At 42.3% G+C, this 14,241-nt stretch overlaps 1 protein-coding gene across 1 annotated transcript in view; it reads right to left on the bottom strand.

Annotated features, from left to right (window-relative positions):
* Nucleotides 1–1,300: 1,300 nt before the first annotated feature.
* Nucleotides 1,301–14,241, bottom strand: part of kcnj10a (potassium inwardly rectifying channel subfamily J member 10a) — a 67,820-nt gene continuing 54,879 nt past the window's right edge. The window contains exon 6 of the mRNA XM_023966268.2: nucleotides 1,301–3,572. Coding sequence (XP_023822036.1) covers nucleotides 3,172–3,572 — 401 coding nt within the window. The 3' untranslated portion in view covers nucleotides 1,301–3,171. The remainder of the gene's footprint in view (nucleotides 3,573–14,241) is intronic.

Here is a 14,241-nt window from a genome sequence, read left to right on the forward strand (position 1 = left end):
AGGACCTGCTTGACTTTCCCTACATGGATTTTGCACCAGCACTAACCCTAAAGGCCCATTCACACCGGGACGAATTTCGCCGGCGATTTTCGCCGACGTTTAACGCCTCGTGACTAAACAAAGGGCACCAATGAGAGTGTGCACACCGACGCGAAAAAACGCCACGCGTCAAAGCGTCAAAAAAAAAAACGCCTCGGGTTTGTTTGTTTTTTTTGACGCCTCCCGTCGAAATCTATTCGACCAATGAGAACGGCGCTTTTGCACACGTGTCTGGAGCTTCTGAAGTTACAGTAAAACACAACTTGGGGGCGCTCAAACAAAAACTGCCTTGCTGAGCACACATACCAGCGAAGAAGATAGACGCCAAGTAGCGTCTACACCTCCGCGAAGAAATAATGACGGACATTCTAAAATATCCCTGAACCAAGCACCAGTTGCTCCAACTGGTGCTTGAAATATTCATGTTTTCTTTGTATTATTCTGACAAGCGCGTAAATACTTGCTCTCTTCTTCTGAGTGAAAAGCGACTTTAAGAAGCGTAAAGTTGCGCAGCGCCACCTTGTGTACAGGAGTATTTCTGTTTACATTAAGCGCCATCTAATGTCAGGGAATGAAATTGCATGTTCGCTCGGCTCATCGTCAGCGAAAATCGCCTGGGTGTGAACACAAAAAACGTGGCGAAAAATGCTGGCGAATAACGCCTGGCGAATATTCGTCCCGGTGTGTACGGGCCTTAAGGGAGGCTCAGAGGAGCGTTTTACACTGCTGCTCTGCGCCCAGGTCTCGTCTCTGGGTTGTCAGGTTGTCAGACTAAGGCTAGTAGAAATGTTTCTAGAAAGAAGAGCGGCACCGTCCAGAGTAGGATGGACACCATCTCTCCGTATGAGACCGGGCTTCCCCCAAAACCCCCTCCAATTATCCACAAAACCAACGCCGTTTTCTGGGCACTATCTAGAAAGCCATCGCATCCTTTATTTGCCCGCCCCTGCCCGCTACAGCTGAGCAATACCTGCATGCCCCTCACAATAATTCTTCACACCTTATGTGCTGCCGCCGCTGTTTGCCTCTCATCAGCGCCTCATCTCCCCAGGAACCCCCGCATCAGTGATTCAATCTTCTGTTAATTACTGCTAGAATCTAGACAGTTGCAGTGAATCAGACTGATTGTTTAGTCTCAAAAGTTTTTCATCAAGGTTCCTTGATGATTATCAAGGTTAACAAACTCAATGCACAGTCATTTTAAGAAATAATATAAGAACTTGAGTATGCAGACCCAAGCTCCAGTCACAATAATTTTGACTTTTCTTTAAGTTTATTGTGAAACAAACCAGTGGCAGTTAATGTATTGTATTTAAGAGACAAAACATCAAATGTCAATGCATAAAGAAACAAATAAAAATTATCACACATATTTTACATAGATACATGTAATAATTCACTGTACAAAAACATAGGTCAAAGATTTATTCTTGAAGCACTGTTGTGCTCACACATGAAGTGTTTTTCAAGTAAACTCAGAAATATCAATTGTTGAATCATTTAATACATTGAGTTGGTTAAAGTATTTCTCATACATGAAATTCACATTTTTTCATGTTAAATTGCCTTAAGTTTTGTTAATCTTATATCCCAGCAGATAAATCACAGTTAATATCAAGAAGCATGTTTTGAGAGGAGACTGTCAGAGATCTTTACAAAAAAGAGACTTTTTAATAGAAAATCTAAAATAACATAAATACAGGATTTTGTGAAGTAGAAATATGTTCTAGGTAAAATTTATAGCTGGAAATATGTCAAAAGGGACCCCAAAAACATTTGAAGCTAGGTCTCTAAAATAGAGATATCAAGTAAGAATATGAGATTATAATCCAAAAAATTCCATTTTTCTTATCCTGCTTTCAGTCTCCAAAAATTATTTTGATGAAGACATCAAAATAATAATAATCAGTCAAGAACTTCTAAGGTAGAATGGATTTTTTTGGTCAAGATGTCCAATACTCAGAAATTTAAAATAAATTATATATATATATATATATATGGACATCTTGACCAAAACAAATCCATATATATGTATATATTTATAATCTTTTTTGCTTGGTGCTAATGTGACAGGCAACATCTAACCACATGAAATCAAACCATGTGTTTTAAGTACTTCTCCGGAATCTGAATGTGTTGCAGTGTGTACTATACTAAAATGACCTAAATAGTAGCAAAGTGGGTGATTGTTGCATTTCACACCAATCTTTAAGATGCATGTGTGTTTAGAGGAATATATATACATAGTGTATGTGTTTCACTAGCAAATTAAATGTGTTTTAAAGGTGTACTTATAAACTTTTGCAACTTTTGCTATGAAAAAAAACAGGTCTGTTGCAAAGTGAGAACTGAATTGCATCCCTTTGCCTAACAGATGAATATCATTAACAATGTAAACATATCATAAGGCAGAGATATAGTAAGTTTCAATTTTAAATCCCAGATAGTTTTGTAATTTTGAAAAATTTGAGCCTTTGTCGTGAAACGGAAATATCTTGAGCAGTTGATCATGGTTTATACAACACATTAAAACTTTTGAGAAAATAGATCAGTGAATTAGTTAGTTCAGTGATAAATATAATGTTTGTTTTCGTGGGTGAAACGCAGACACATTACCGAGGCCGACCCTAGGTCGACATCACGAAAGGGCAGCACCAACAAGGATTGAAAGCCTCTGTCTCAGAGATTGAGGCGTCCTACGTCTGGGTAGGAAAACGAGCTACGAAAATAATTTATATTTCATTAGAAATCGTTCTTTAGTGTGCCAAAACTAATATATTATCATATATATGTAGATAGTTTATTCTGAAAAACTTAATAAAAGGGTGACATAGGCCCTTTAAAAATTGATGCAATGTTTTGCCCTAATCACGTCTGTCGGTGACTCAGTTTAACAATCGCTCATTGTCTACACCAATATGTAGTTTTGTGCTCATATGGTGGGATGCTAGCGTGCCCACAAGTCTACTGTCCTGCTCTTGGATTGACTTTTCACACATGTAGGCAGTTTCATTTACAAGAGCAGACCTGTGAGAATTTATCTTAGCTTGTTTGTGATCATTTTTTTTTTCTTGTTTTGATGTTCTCTTGGTTTGACAACCATCTCTTCCTTTGCTTCCTGTCTCAGCTTCATCACACATTGCTGATGCACACACTCTGAGGACTTTTATCACTGATGCGACCCTTTTTTTGCCCTTTCTTGTCCCCCCTGTAACTGTCCTCCAGTCCCTTCTTCAACTTTTTTCCATCTTCTTCAATGCTGTGGTATCGGGGCCCATGTGACTGTTTGCTGGGTGACAGTGACTGTTTGAATGGGGGTGGAGATTTTGATTTGGTCACTTTATCGAAGAAGGCAAAATCAGCAACATATTTTCCTGATCGGGAAATGTAAACAACAGGAAGAAAATCGTATCCCCAGAGGATCTCGTCCGGAAGATAGGAGGTTCGAACCTGGCAGGTCGCAGAAGTCGGCTCAACTGTGGCGCTCAAGATCACCAGCAGCTCAAAATCAGCAAGTTCGGCCCAACCACCTCCTGGTGGACAAAAGATAATCAAACTTTAGAAAGCCATTTTTCAATGATGCTAAGTATCACAAAGTCTCATATGAAACCTTGCATTTTCCTAAATAACTTGAGTATTTAAGTTGTTTTTTTTTGCCTTTAAGACAAATGCAATTATACAAGGCATGATGAACTGCAGTGTAGCACAAAAACAGACTATAAAAACCAGAGGTGGGACCACGTCATTGTTTTGCAAGTCACAAGTAAGTCACAAGTCAAGGCCCAACCTGTCAGGGTTTTTTGATATGGACCCCAAGAAAAAGAACAGGCACAAAAGGTTTATATTTGGACTCTGGTAGAACAGGAAAAAGTAGCCTCTGGGAGCAACACGTTCATAGGCCAACAGGTGGACCGGCACTTTTTTCTGATGCAAGGGCAGCAGGAGTCCAAGGCAGAAGAGAAACTGAAGAACTGCCTGATGCTAGACCACAGACTGAGATTCGGGTGAGATTGGACTTGTTGGGGTTTCGCTTGACTTCTTGAACACACGTGGGGAACAAAACAGATTAACAACTCCAAATATTAACAGGCCAAATAAACTTGGAAGAGGAAGGCAGCTCAGAAGCATGAGACTTTCAGGGCTTGGCAACAAGACAGAAGCAAAGATGACCTGACACTGACTAAAGTCCTGCAGTTCCTTTTGAAGGCAGGCGAATAGGTGGAGTAAATCAGCTGAGAAGAGCTGTCGAGGTGAAATGGTTTAGGATAATGACAAAACACTCTCAAGTCACCTCCAAGTCATTGATTGTTTTAAGTCCTTTTCAACAACAAGTAATATTATTTACATAGACTATTTATGCTTTTAAGAACTGCATTTATTCATCAAAAATTTTCAATGACATTTAGTAAACTGCCTCTGCGCTCATGCATCCTAACTTTAGAAATCTAAAATGCTTTCTCAATAAAAAAAAAAAAAAGTTTACAGCATTTGCAATTGCTGGAGATGGCAAGGGAACAAAGGCAAAGTCTGAATATTACATAGCATACTACAGACCAATGATGTGCAGTTAAGTTTGTGGCTGATAAGGCACGGACTCTTTCGGAGTCAGCTTTACAAACATATAAGGCTACAAGCAAGTTCATGGTTCCAGTTTTTTGCTTCTTTTTCCAGTTTCACTCACTTTCTTTATTTTACATTTTTGTGTTGATGTAGTTTGTTGTTGTTGCGCCTGGGGGGTATTCCAGAAAGCAGGTTATGGTAGCTCCCACGGTAAATTTGAGGCTAAAGAAGTGTACAACCACCGCTTTCGGTTCCAGAAATGGAGGTATGTTTCAGGGTATGTCACGTTGCCATAGCAACTCATGCTCTGAACATAACCTGGACCGGAGCAGGTTTAGTTGAAGGTTAGTTTGTTTTCAGAGAGGTGAAGGAGCATGGAGTGTCCATTTGAAGATGATTTAGTGGATGAAGAAGCTCACACAATACTTTTTCCACCATGAGAGGGTGATAAGACCACGTTTGGATGTTGGAAAGATAAACATTTTACTTTGATCTAACTTAATTGGTTGCTTTAGTTAAGATAAATCAATTCTTCTTACTTAAGTCAGCTTAAAAATAACACATAGTTATCAGTTATTTTACTCTCATTCAAATTAATTCAATTAAGTAGGCATAACTTTGGTGCCGCTGTGAGATCGGACCGCAAGGAAAAGTGGGATACCATTCCCTTTGCCTGTCTGGACGGATTTGGGTTTAAGTGTGGGTTTTTGACCAAGTTATTTGTTCTGTTATATTTATTTATTTCTATACCATGAGTGAAAGGGAGGGAGTGGATGATGAGTTATATAGCACCCCTACTGTATAACAGTGTAATGATTAATTCAGAGATATGGTATATGCTACATGTTTCAAATCTGTTTAGTTTCATTCATTTTAATGTTATAAAAATGAGTATATCTGCAGGCTCAAATTTAGACATGAGAGTTCAAGAATTACATACAATAAATTAAGATGGAAAAAATGTAATTCAAAACAATGAGACTGTTTTGAATTGACCGAGGACTGAGGCCACGGTTGCAGCCGACAATAAGAAAAATGCAGACGCATATGCAGAAATATTCAACTGTTGGATGATAAAAGCCTGTCATTAATAATGAGGGATACGTCCGATAATGGAAGAGCTGCACTGAAAATTTTGAAAGGCTACTATGCAGGAAGAGGAAAACCCTGCATTATCAGCCTGTACACCACGCTGACTTCACTTCAGAAACGGAGCGACGAGACGGTTACTGATTACGTCATCAGAGCCGAGGCTGCCATTGCGGCACAGCGCGGGAGAGACATTAGCAGATGGCCTTCTGATTGCTATGGTTCTAAAAGGACTACCTGAAAGTTTTAAACCATTTGCAATACTTGTGATTCATAATAAGAATGACATGACATTTCCTGAGTTCAAAACAGAGTTGCGCAGTTATGAAGACACTGAGAAGTTAACTGTAGCAGAGTCAAATGACAATGTGATGAAGACAATGGCAAGAACAGGTCAAAAGCACATCAAGTCGAACGCACAGAGCAGAGACTACAGTGATGCAGATATTAAATGTTTTAAGTGCGGACTGAAGGGCCACCGAGCAAAAGCATGCAGGAGGAAAACGTGGTGCAACCATTGCAGGAGCAGCACACACAATTATACCACCTGTAGACACAAAGACAAACAGGATGGAGCAAGGAAAGTTGCAGATGAGAGCGACAACAGATCTGGAGCTACAGCTGTGGATTACGCTTTCTGGATTACTAATGCATACGTCAAAGGCCAGCAGCAACCTGCATGTCGCATTAAGGAGAAGGGCCTAATGGTCAACACCGGAGCTACTTCACACATCATTAATGATGTTGCCAAGTTCAAGAGCTTTGATGAGACTTTCAAACCGGGGATGCATGTTGTGGAGTTAGCAGATGGAACGATGAGCAAAGGAGTCACTCAACGAAGAGGAAATGCGGAAGTGTTCCTGATAGACAGTACAGGTCAACAACACAAAGCAACCCTGAGAGGAGCGTTGTTTATTCCATCATATCATCAAGACATTTTCTCTGTAAAGATGGCTACAGCATCAGGAGCGACAGTCACCTTTAAACAAGGGCAGGATGTGTTGACCCACAAAGACGGTACCAACTTTAATACTCATGTGCATGACAAGTTGCATTATTTGCAAACTGAAGTTGAAGACCATGATAAATGTAACACCTGTCACGATATGCAAACATGGCACGAGATCTTAGAACACTGCAACTATGAGGATATTCTAAGGTTGCAAAATGTGGTATCTGCCTATTAAGGGCAGAGCAGATACCACATTTAAGCCTGGCCACGATTGTGAGGTGTGTATTCAGGGGAAATTTACACAAACACGAAATAGGAATCCTGAGAGCAACAGCCCCCCTGCAGATGGTACACACAGACTTAGCAGGACCAATAGCAAATTAATCTATTAATGGGTACAAATATGGCAGTCATTCACTGATGACTACTCCAGCAAAGTATTTGTATATTTTTTGAAAGCGAAAAGTGATGCACTACACGCAACAGAGACATTTTTGGCCGACATTGCCCCTTTTGGAAAGGTAAAATCCATTTGATCTGATAACGGCATAGAGTTCAGATGCAGGGACTTTCAAACTTTGTTGAGGAAAAATGGTATTAAGCATGAAACATCAGCACCATATTCACCTCATCAGAACGGCACTGCCGAGAGAGGCTGGCGTACTCTTTTTGAGATGGGCAGATGTATGCTAATTGAAAGTCATTCACCCTAAAAGCCTACGGAACTATGCTGTTCAAACAGCAGCCGTAGTGCGAAACAGATGCTTTAATAAGCGAACAGGAAAGACCCCTTTCCAAATGCTAACAGGAAGAAAGCCAGACCTGTCAAAAATTTGGATATGTGTGTTGTACATACAAACAGGACAGAGGAAAGCTCGATTCAAAGTGTGAGCAAGGATTTTTTGTTGGTTACGACAAAAACAGCCCAGTCTATTTTGTCTATAATCCTGAGAAAAAGTCCAGAAACATTGCCTTGTCAAATTTGTGAGGAAAATGAGCGCAGAGCAGTGTGTGGTATCCCAAAAACATTCAAAGAAGCTGTGGAGTCAGATAAAGCAAAACACTGGATTAAAGCCATGGATGCAGAAATTCAGTCATTGAGAGAGAACAACACCTTTACTCTCACTAGTCTGCCAAAGGGCAAGAGAACAGTAAATGGGTCAGTTCTGTGAAAAGTGACAGTGATGGTAATGACAAGTACAAAGCCAGATTTGTGGAGAAGGGCTACAGCCAGGAGAAAGGAATAGATTACAGTGAAATCTTTTCACCAACAACTAACTTGACAAGCATAAGAGTTTTGCTACAAAAAGCAGCTCAAGAGAACTTGTTACTTCATCAGATGGACGTAACAACAGCTTACTTGCACGCTCCCATAGATTATGAGATCTACACTGACCAAACCAAAGATTTGGTTTGTAAGCTAGAAAAATCACTTTACGGCTTGAAACAGTCTGGTCGAAACTGGAACTGAGGTATGCATGACTGTAAAGGATTTTGTACAAAACCCAGCCGACCACTTTGTTTACACGGAAGAAACAACCAGTGATAAAACAATAATAATAATCTTGGTTGATGACATGATAATTGCAACAAGCAATGAAAATGTCATAAGAAATATGAAAGAGATTCTTTCAGCAAAGTTCAGGATGAAGGATTTGGGGAAACTTAAGCATTTTCTCGGAATTGATTTTGTCCAGTCTGATGGATGTGTGAAAATGTCACAAGAAACATATGTCAACAAGATAATGACACGGTTCAATTTGCAAAAAATGCAAGGCCAGGGAAACTCCCTGTGACCAGAAACTATGCTACACAGAAGATGCTGTTAAGATGAAGGATGTGAAGATGTACAGAGAGGCTGTGGGTAGCCCAATATATCTTACAACATGTATGCGTCCACACCTATGTTTCATGGTGAGCAAGTTATCACAATATTTGCGTGAATCAACAGGAGAACGATGGGTTACAGTAAAACGTGTTTTCAGATATCTCAAGGGAACTACAAACAAGGAGATGTGTTTCAGGAGAAACGACACTGAAGGGTTGGGCATAGTGGCTTATAGTGATGCTGACTAGGCAGGTGACACTGCAGGCGACAGGGGGAGCACTACAGGTTGCTGTGTAAGTTAGAGTAAAAACAGTTCTTTAGTTTCATGGAAAACTAAGAAACAACGTACAGTAGCGCTTTCTACCTGTGAGGCAGAATACACGGCTCTAGCCTCTATGATGCAGGAGTGCAGGTATCTACAGCAGTTATTAGAAGGCATTGATGACTACAAATACACACAGACAGTAGTGTATGAAGACAACCAGGGAACAATCGCTGTAGCTAAAAACCCTGTGAACCGGCAGCGATGCAAACATGTGTGCATCAAGTATCATTTTGTGAGATCGATTGTAAATGAAGGAAAAATGTGTCTATTATACTGCACTACTGATGAGATGATTGCTGATGTTATGACCAAACCAGCTTCTAAGCTAAAACTAAGGGAGTTTACAAACAGTATGTTTGGTGTTTAAAGAAGTGGGAACATCCACAACTGTACCGTAGTTTACGGTATTATTTTTGTTTGTGTATGCAACCTGAGTACAAGTGGGGTGTTGAGATATCTTTTATTTATGAACTCTATTTGTGAATTTATTTTATGTACCTTTAAGAAGCAGTATTTCATCCCCGCCGCTAGGAGGCGCAAGTTTTTGTTTGTAGAGTCTAAGAAAAGAAAAGACAACGTGTTGTTGTATGGACATGCGGTTCCTGTGAGCAGTTCAAAAAATAAAAACCTCAAGTGAAAAAGTTGAAGTGCCTCCGTAATTTTCTTCCCTTCATGTTCAACGCAGTGGTGCTGCAATAATCCAACATTAACTCAATTACTTGTTACCAATTGAATTAATTTAAGTTGGATAAGTTATATATATATGCGTCACAATGAAAATGGAAATAAGATCAGAAACACGTGCGTTTACTTCGTCCGTTCTTTTTCTCCAAGCAGAAACTCTTTCTTTTGATGATGCAGCAGTATTACTTTTTTGATGGGCGTATAGTCTTCATTATGGAAGCGATTTTGTAGCATAATTAAAAATAAAAGTCAAAACCAGAATTGCTTTTTCATTTTCAAAATGAAGCTGCATTTTTTGACTCAAAATTAAAATGAAAAAGTAATCCATCAAAATGCTTTTTCCTTTTTCTCCTTCAACATCGCTTATTCTGTCACTTAATTAAAATGATAATGAAAATGGTATTTGACATTTCTTTTTTAAAAAGTTCTCTGGTAAATGTGTAGCAAAATTCATTTAGAAATGTCTAATTTGACAATTAAAATGAAATAACAGAAATGCTTTTTCATTTTCAAAATGTAACTGCATCAAATAACTCAAAATTAAAATGAAAAATCAATACTTCAAAATGCTTTTTTATTTCTACTTAAAAAACGCTTATTCTGTGTCATGTTTGTTTCATAGGACTGGATGTTATTATCCCTGAATAATTACTAAGGCAGCGATGAGACACTGTGGCAAGCAGATGAATGGTGACATCTCTTGGGTTTTCAAATGGGCGCCCTCCTTCTTCAGTGTTTCGCTGATAGGCCCACAACACCTCCAGAGGGTTCAGCAGTGAATCCCAGCGTCCCAGGTTCACCCCCATCAGTCACCAGACATTTGGAGGCCCAGGTCAGTTCCTTCCTCTTGATCCACAGCCACTGACTCCCCTTCTCAGCTATCTGGGCGAGGTCTTTAACTATCTGCCTTTGAGCCTTCCCTCGCACTCCCATCTCCCTGAGTAGCCTGGGTGTTGAGGTGGCCACAAAACCCCTGCAGCCTACTTCCACTGGGCGTACCTTCACACTCCAGCTTTGCTCTTTGGTGTCTGCTGCGAGTTCGGCGTACCACAGCATCTTCCTTTCATAATTGCACTCTGCCAGGTACTGTGAGCTCTATGATGTAAACGAGCTTGAGCGTAGATGACCACAGTACAAGGTCTGGTCGAAGGTTGGTGGATGCAAGCAGAGTTTTTTGTCCAGGTCCGCCAGCATTTTCCAGTCCCGTGCTCTACCCAGCTGTCCAATGTCAGCTGCACTGGTGGTGTTGAAGGTGGCCTGACCCTCTCGGACGAAGGGTATTAGCTGCCAATGAGATGTTGCCTGAGGAAGGGCATTCACGCTTGTTCTCTGTCTTTCCAGCACTGTTGCCAGACACCTTAGAACCACATTGTGTCGCCAGGTGTAACGGCCTTGACTGAGGCTGATCTTGCATCCCACCAAGATGTGCTTCAATGTTGCTGGGCTTTGACATAAAGGGCATGGGGGGTCTTCGCCAAACCACTGTTTAGGTTTGGAGGAGAAGGCAAGACATCATGGATAGCCCTAATTATAAAGCTTGCCCTGGATGCCTCCATCTCCCACAGATCTTTCCAGGAGAACTTCCTCTTCTCCACGCCTTGCCATCCCATCCACTGACCTTGTTTTGCTTGGGCCATGGCTTGAGCACACCTTGCTGCTTCCTCTTCCCGGCGTATCTCCTGGACCACCAGTCTATGCATCTCAGCTGGGTTGACTTCCTCCAGGAAGGTGCGCTAGATGAGAGACCAAGACCACTCCTCCTCTCCTGCACACATCCCACAATGTCTTTGTGTCTAAGTGCTGCCTTGGCCAGAATGGTTGCTGCCTTAGGGGCCCACTTCCTCACAGTGGCCAAGATGGGAGCTTCTTGGGAAACCAGTGAGTCACAGGTCTCTTGGAGTGTCATCTCTAACCTGACCTTGGCACACTTGTACTCCTCTACCAAACTGGATATGGGTAGTTCTAACATCCCCCTGCCATAGAGTCCAATGGTACTGAGGCACCTGGGAAGGCCAAGCCACTTTCTGGCATAGGCATTGATCAGCCTCTCCAACTTTTTCACTTTTGACAGTGGCACTTCATACAGGGTTAATGGCCAGAGAAGTCGTGGGATTTAACCATACTGCATGCACCAAAGCCTCAGTTTGCCTGGGAGCAGGGTTCTGTTGATGTTCTCTAGGCCGCCAGCTATGTCCTTTCTGAGCTGCTCTACTTGCTCTTTAACTTTGAGGGAAGCATCATACCAGCGGCCTAAGCTTTTCACTGGTTTTTCAGAAACTGTTGGGATAGGTTCCTTGCCAATGTGGAAGTGGTGGTCTGACAGCTTCCCCTTGACGATGGAGATACTTCTGGACTTGGCTAGATCTTCATCTGTGCCAACTCGATGTTCTTGTGAAGCTTTCCCAACAGCCGTACTGTGCAAGCCTTGGGCGTAGTCAGAGTAGTCAGGTCTAACCCATCCATGTAGGCCCTGACCGGTGGAAGCCTCAGCCCAGGTCTTATTCGTTGCCCACCAACCCATTGAGAAGCCCGTATGATGACTTCTGTGGCCAGGGTGAATGCCAGTGGGGAGATTGTGCAGCCAGCCATGATTCCCACTTCCAGGTGTTGCCACGCTGTACTATACTCTGCCGTCGTCACACACAGTTGGATATTCTGGAAGTAGGCTTTTACCGGGGTTGTAAGAGCTGGTGGGACTCTGAAATAATCAAAGGCTTTCCACAGGGTCCACAGGAACTTGTGGGGGACAAAACCAAATGCGTTTTCAAGGTCCAGGAAGACCACATGGAGATCTTTTCTTTCTTTCTTGGCAAGCTGAATCTGATGCCAGATAACACTAGTGTGTTCTACACATCCTGAGAAGCCTGGAATCCCTGATTTTTGGATTGATGGGTCAATCAAGTTGTTTCTGTGCAGGTAGTTTGTTAGCCTATGAACCACTACACTGAAGAATATTTTTCCCTCAACATTTAAGAGACCGATCTGGCGGAACTGGCAGAGATCTGAGGAGTCCTTCTCCTTGGGGATAAGGATCCCTCCATCTCTCCGCCAGGATATTGGAATCTCCTTCTTTATCCACACAACTTTTATCAGTTTCCAGAAGAATTGCAGGACGCCTGCGGCATTTTTGTAGAGCCTATATGGAATTCCATTGGGGCCTGTTGCAGATGCGGCCCTTGCCCTACGCACAATTTTGACCACTTCACTCCACCTAGGTGGACTCGTGTCAAGCTGGTATTCTGGTGTGCTCACTGGTGGCATGTCAGGTGGGAGTGAGACCTCTTCATGGAGTCGGTCATCCGTAGAGGTTTTTTTTAAGATTTTCTTCCAGGACAGCCTTTGATGCAGAGAGACTTCCACTTTTTTCTTTTGTAAATAGACTCTTTACAAATTTTAAGGGATCTTTATAGAAGCGTGATCTTGTTTTGCTCCTTCCTTCTGTGTTTTCAGGAGGTTTTCTGCTCTTCTCAGTGTGGACAACCTACCCTTGATCTCTTCCTGCAGAACGTTTATTCCCTCCTTTTCCTCTTCTGTGGCCTTCCTCCACTGTTTCTTCAGCTACCACCTCTCCTTAACTAGCAGGTCTATTTCTTTTTGCCTTCAGGGTTTGGTGTGGATTGTCGGAGTAGATCGTTTGCCCTCGACAACTGTTCCAATCTGTATGTGAAGATGAGGTTCCCCATTCTCTCCAATTTCTTCATGGTGTTGCCTCTGACCCCTTCAAGGATATTGCAGAGATCGTTGTTGACCTCCATCCACAGTGTCTTGTCGCAGGACTTCGGCCACTTGACTAATGGCCTTCGCCCCAAGATCTTCTTCTCAATTGAGGGGTGCGACGTGTTGGCTTCTGGTTGTTCTCCTGTGCCTAGTTCTTCCTCCTCGGGGACAGGAGTGTTGATGTCCTGCAGACTGTGTTGTGTGTTTTGCTGCTGAAATTCAATCGACTGATTCAACCTACTTTTTAAAAAGTACTTATCGATGCGACGCCCCTGTTGTCCCTTCGTTAGGCACTTTTTCCTGCCCTAGTGTATCTGCAGGCCATGAGTAGTGGTAACTTTTGTCCAACCACATACACACTTCTGGAGCTTGCTTCCTGCTATAACTATCGGAGCCTCAGGTGTGCTAATCTTTAATCTGGTAGTCTGTTCCGTTCCCATGTTTGTTACCGGGTTGGCAGTCAGTGAGCCATCTTCCGCCCCCGCTTTCGCAGGCTCTAGGGGTGTTTTCCTTGAATTCTTTGTAGCAAAATTGGGGTGGGACCCATACACCACTCGTGCTGTATTCCACCAACATTGGTAGCTGGCCCATGGTGGCCCCGGTGGGGTCTATTCCCTCCTGTCAGATGTTTTTCCATGCTGTCACAAGGTCTTTCCCTTGTTATCAGCTGCGCTTCCACATCAGTCACTGGTTCACCAGATGATCATGTCTGTTTTATAGGACTAGATGTGGTTAGAGCCCCTGTGGTTAGGGGGTCGTAAAGAACACTACCAACGTATTCCCTGCGTGTCGTAAAAGGCGACTAAAAGGGACGGAGCGAGAGGACTGGGAATCCTCTCCCCTGTAAGTACATTCCTAACTACGGACAGGGCAGAATTGGGAAGGGGAGATTACCTCCCCAAACCCTTAAGATTGGGTCGTTGAATGTGCGGGGGTGTAGTACGGACGGAAGCAAAAGAGATCTGATTGGAAGGATGTTTGGAAGGAGGGGAATGAGCGTGTTAGCACTGAGTGAGACAAAGATGAAAGGGAAGGGTGAGTGTGTGT

This window comes from Oryzias latipes, chromosome 18, assembly GCF_053564925.1.
Source record: "Oryzias latipes strain Hd-rR chromosome 18, Olatipes_Hd-rR_3.1".
Classification (NCBI taxonomy): Eukaryota; Metazoa; Chordata; class Actinopteri; order Beloniformes; family Adrianichthyidae; genus Oryzias; species Oryzias latipes.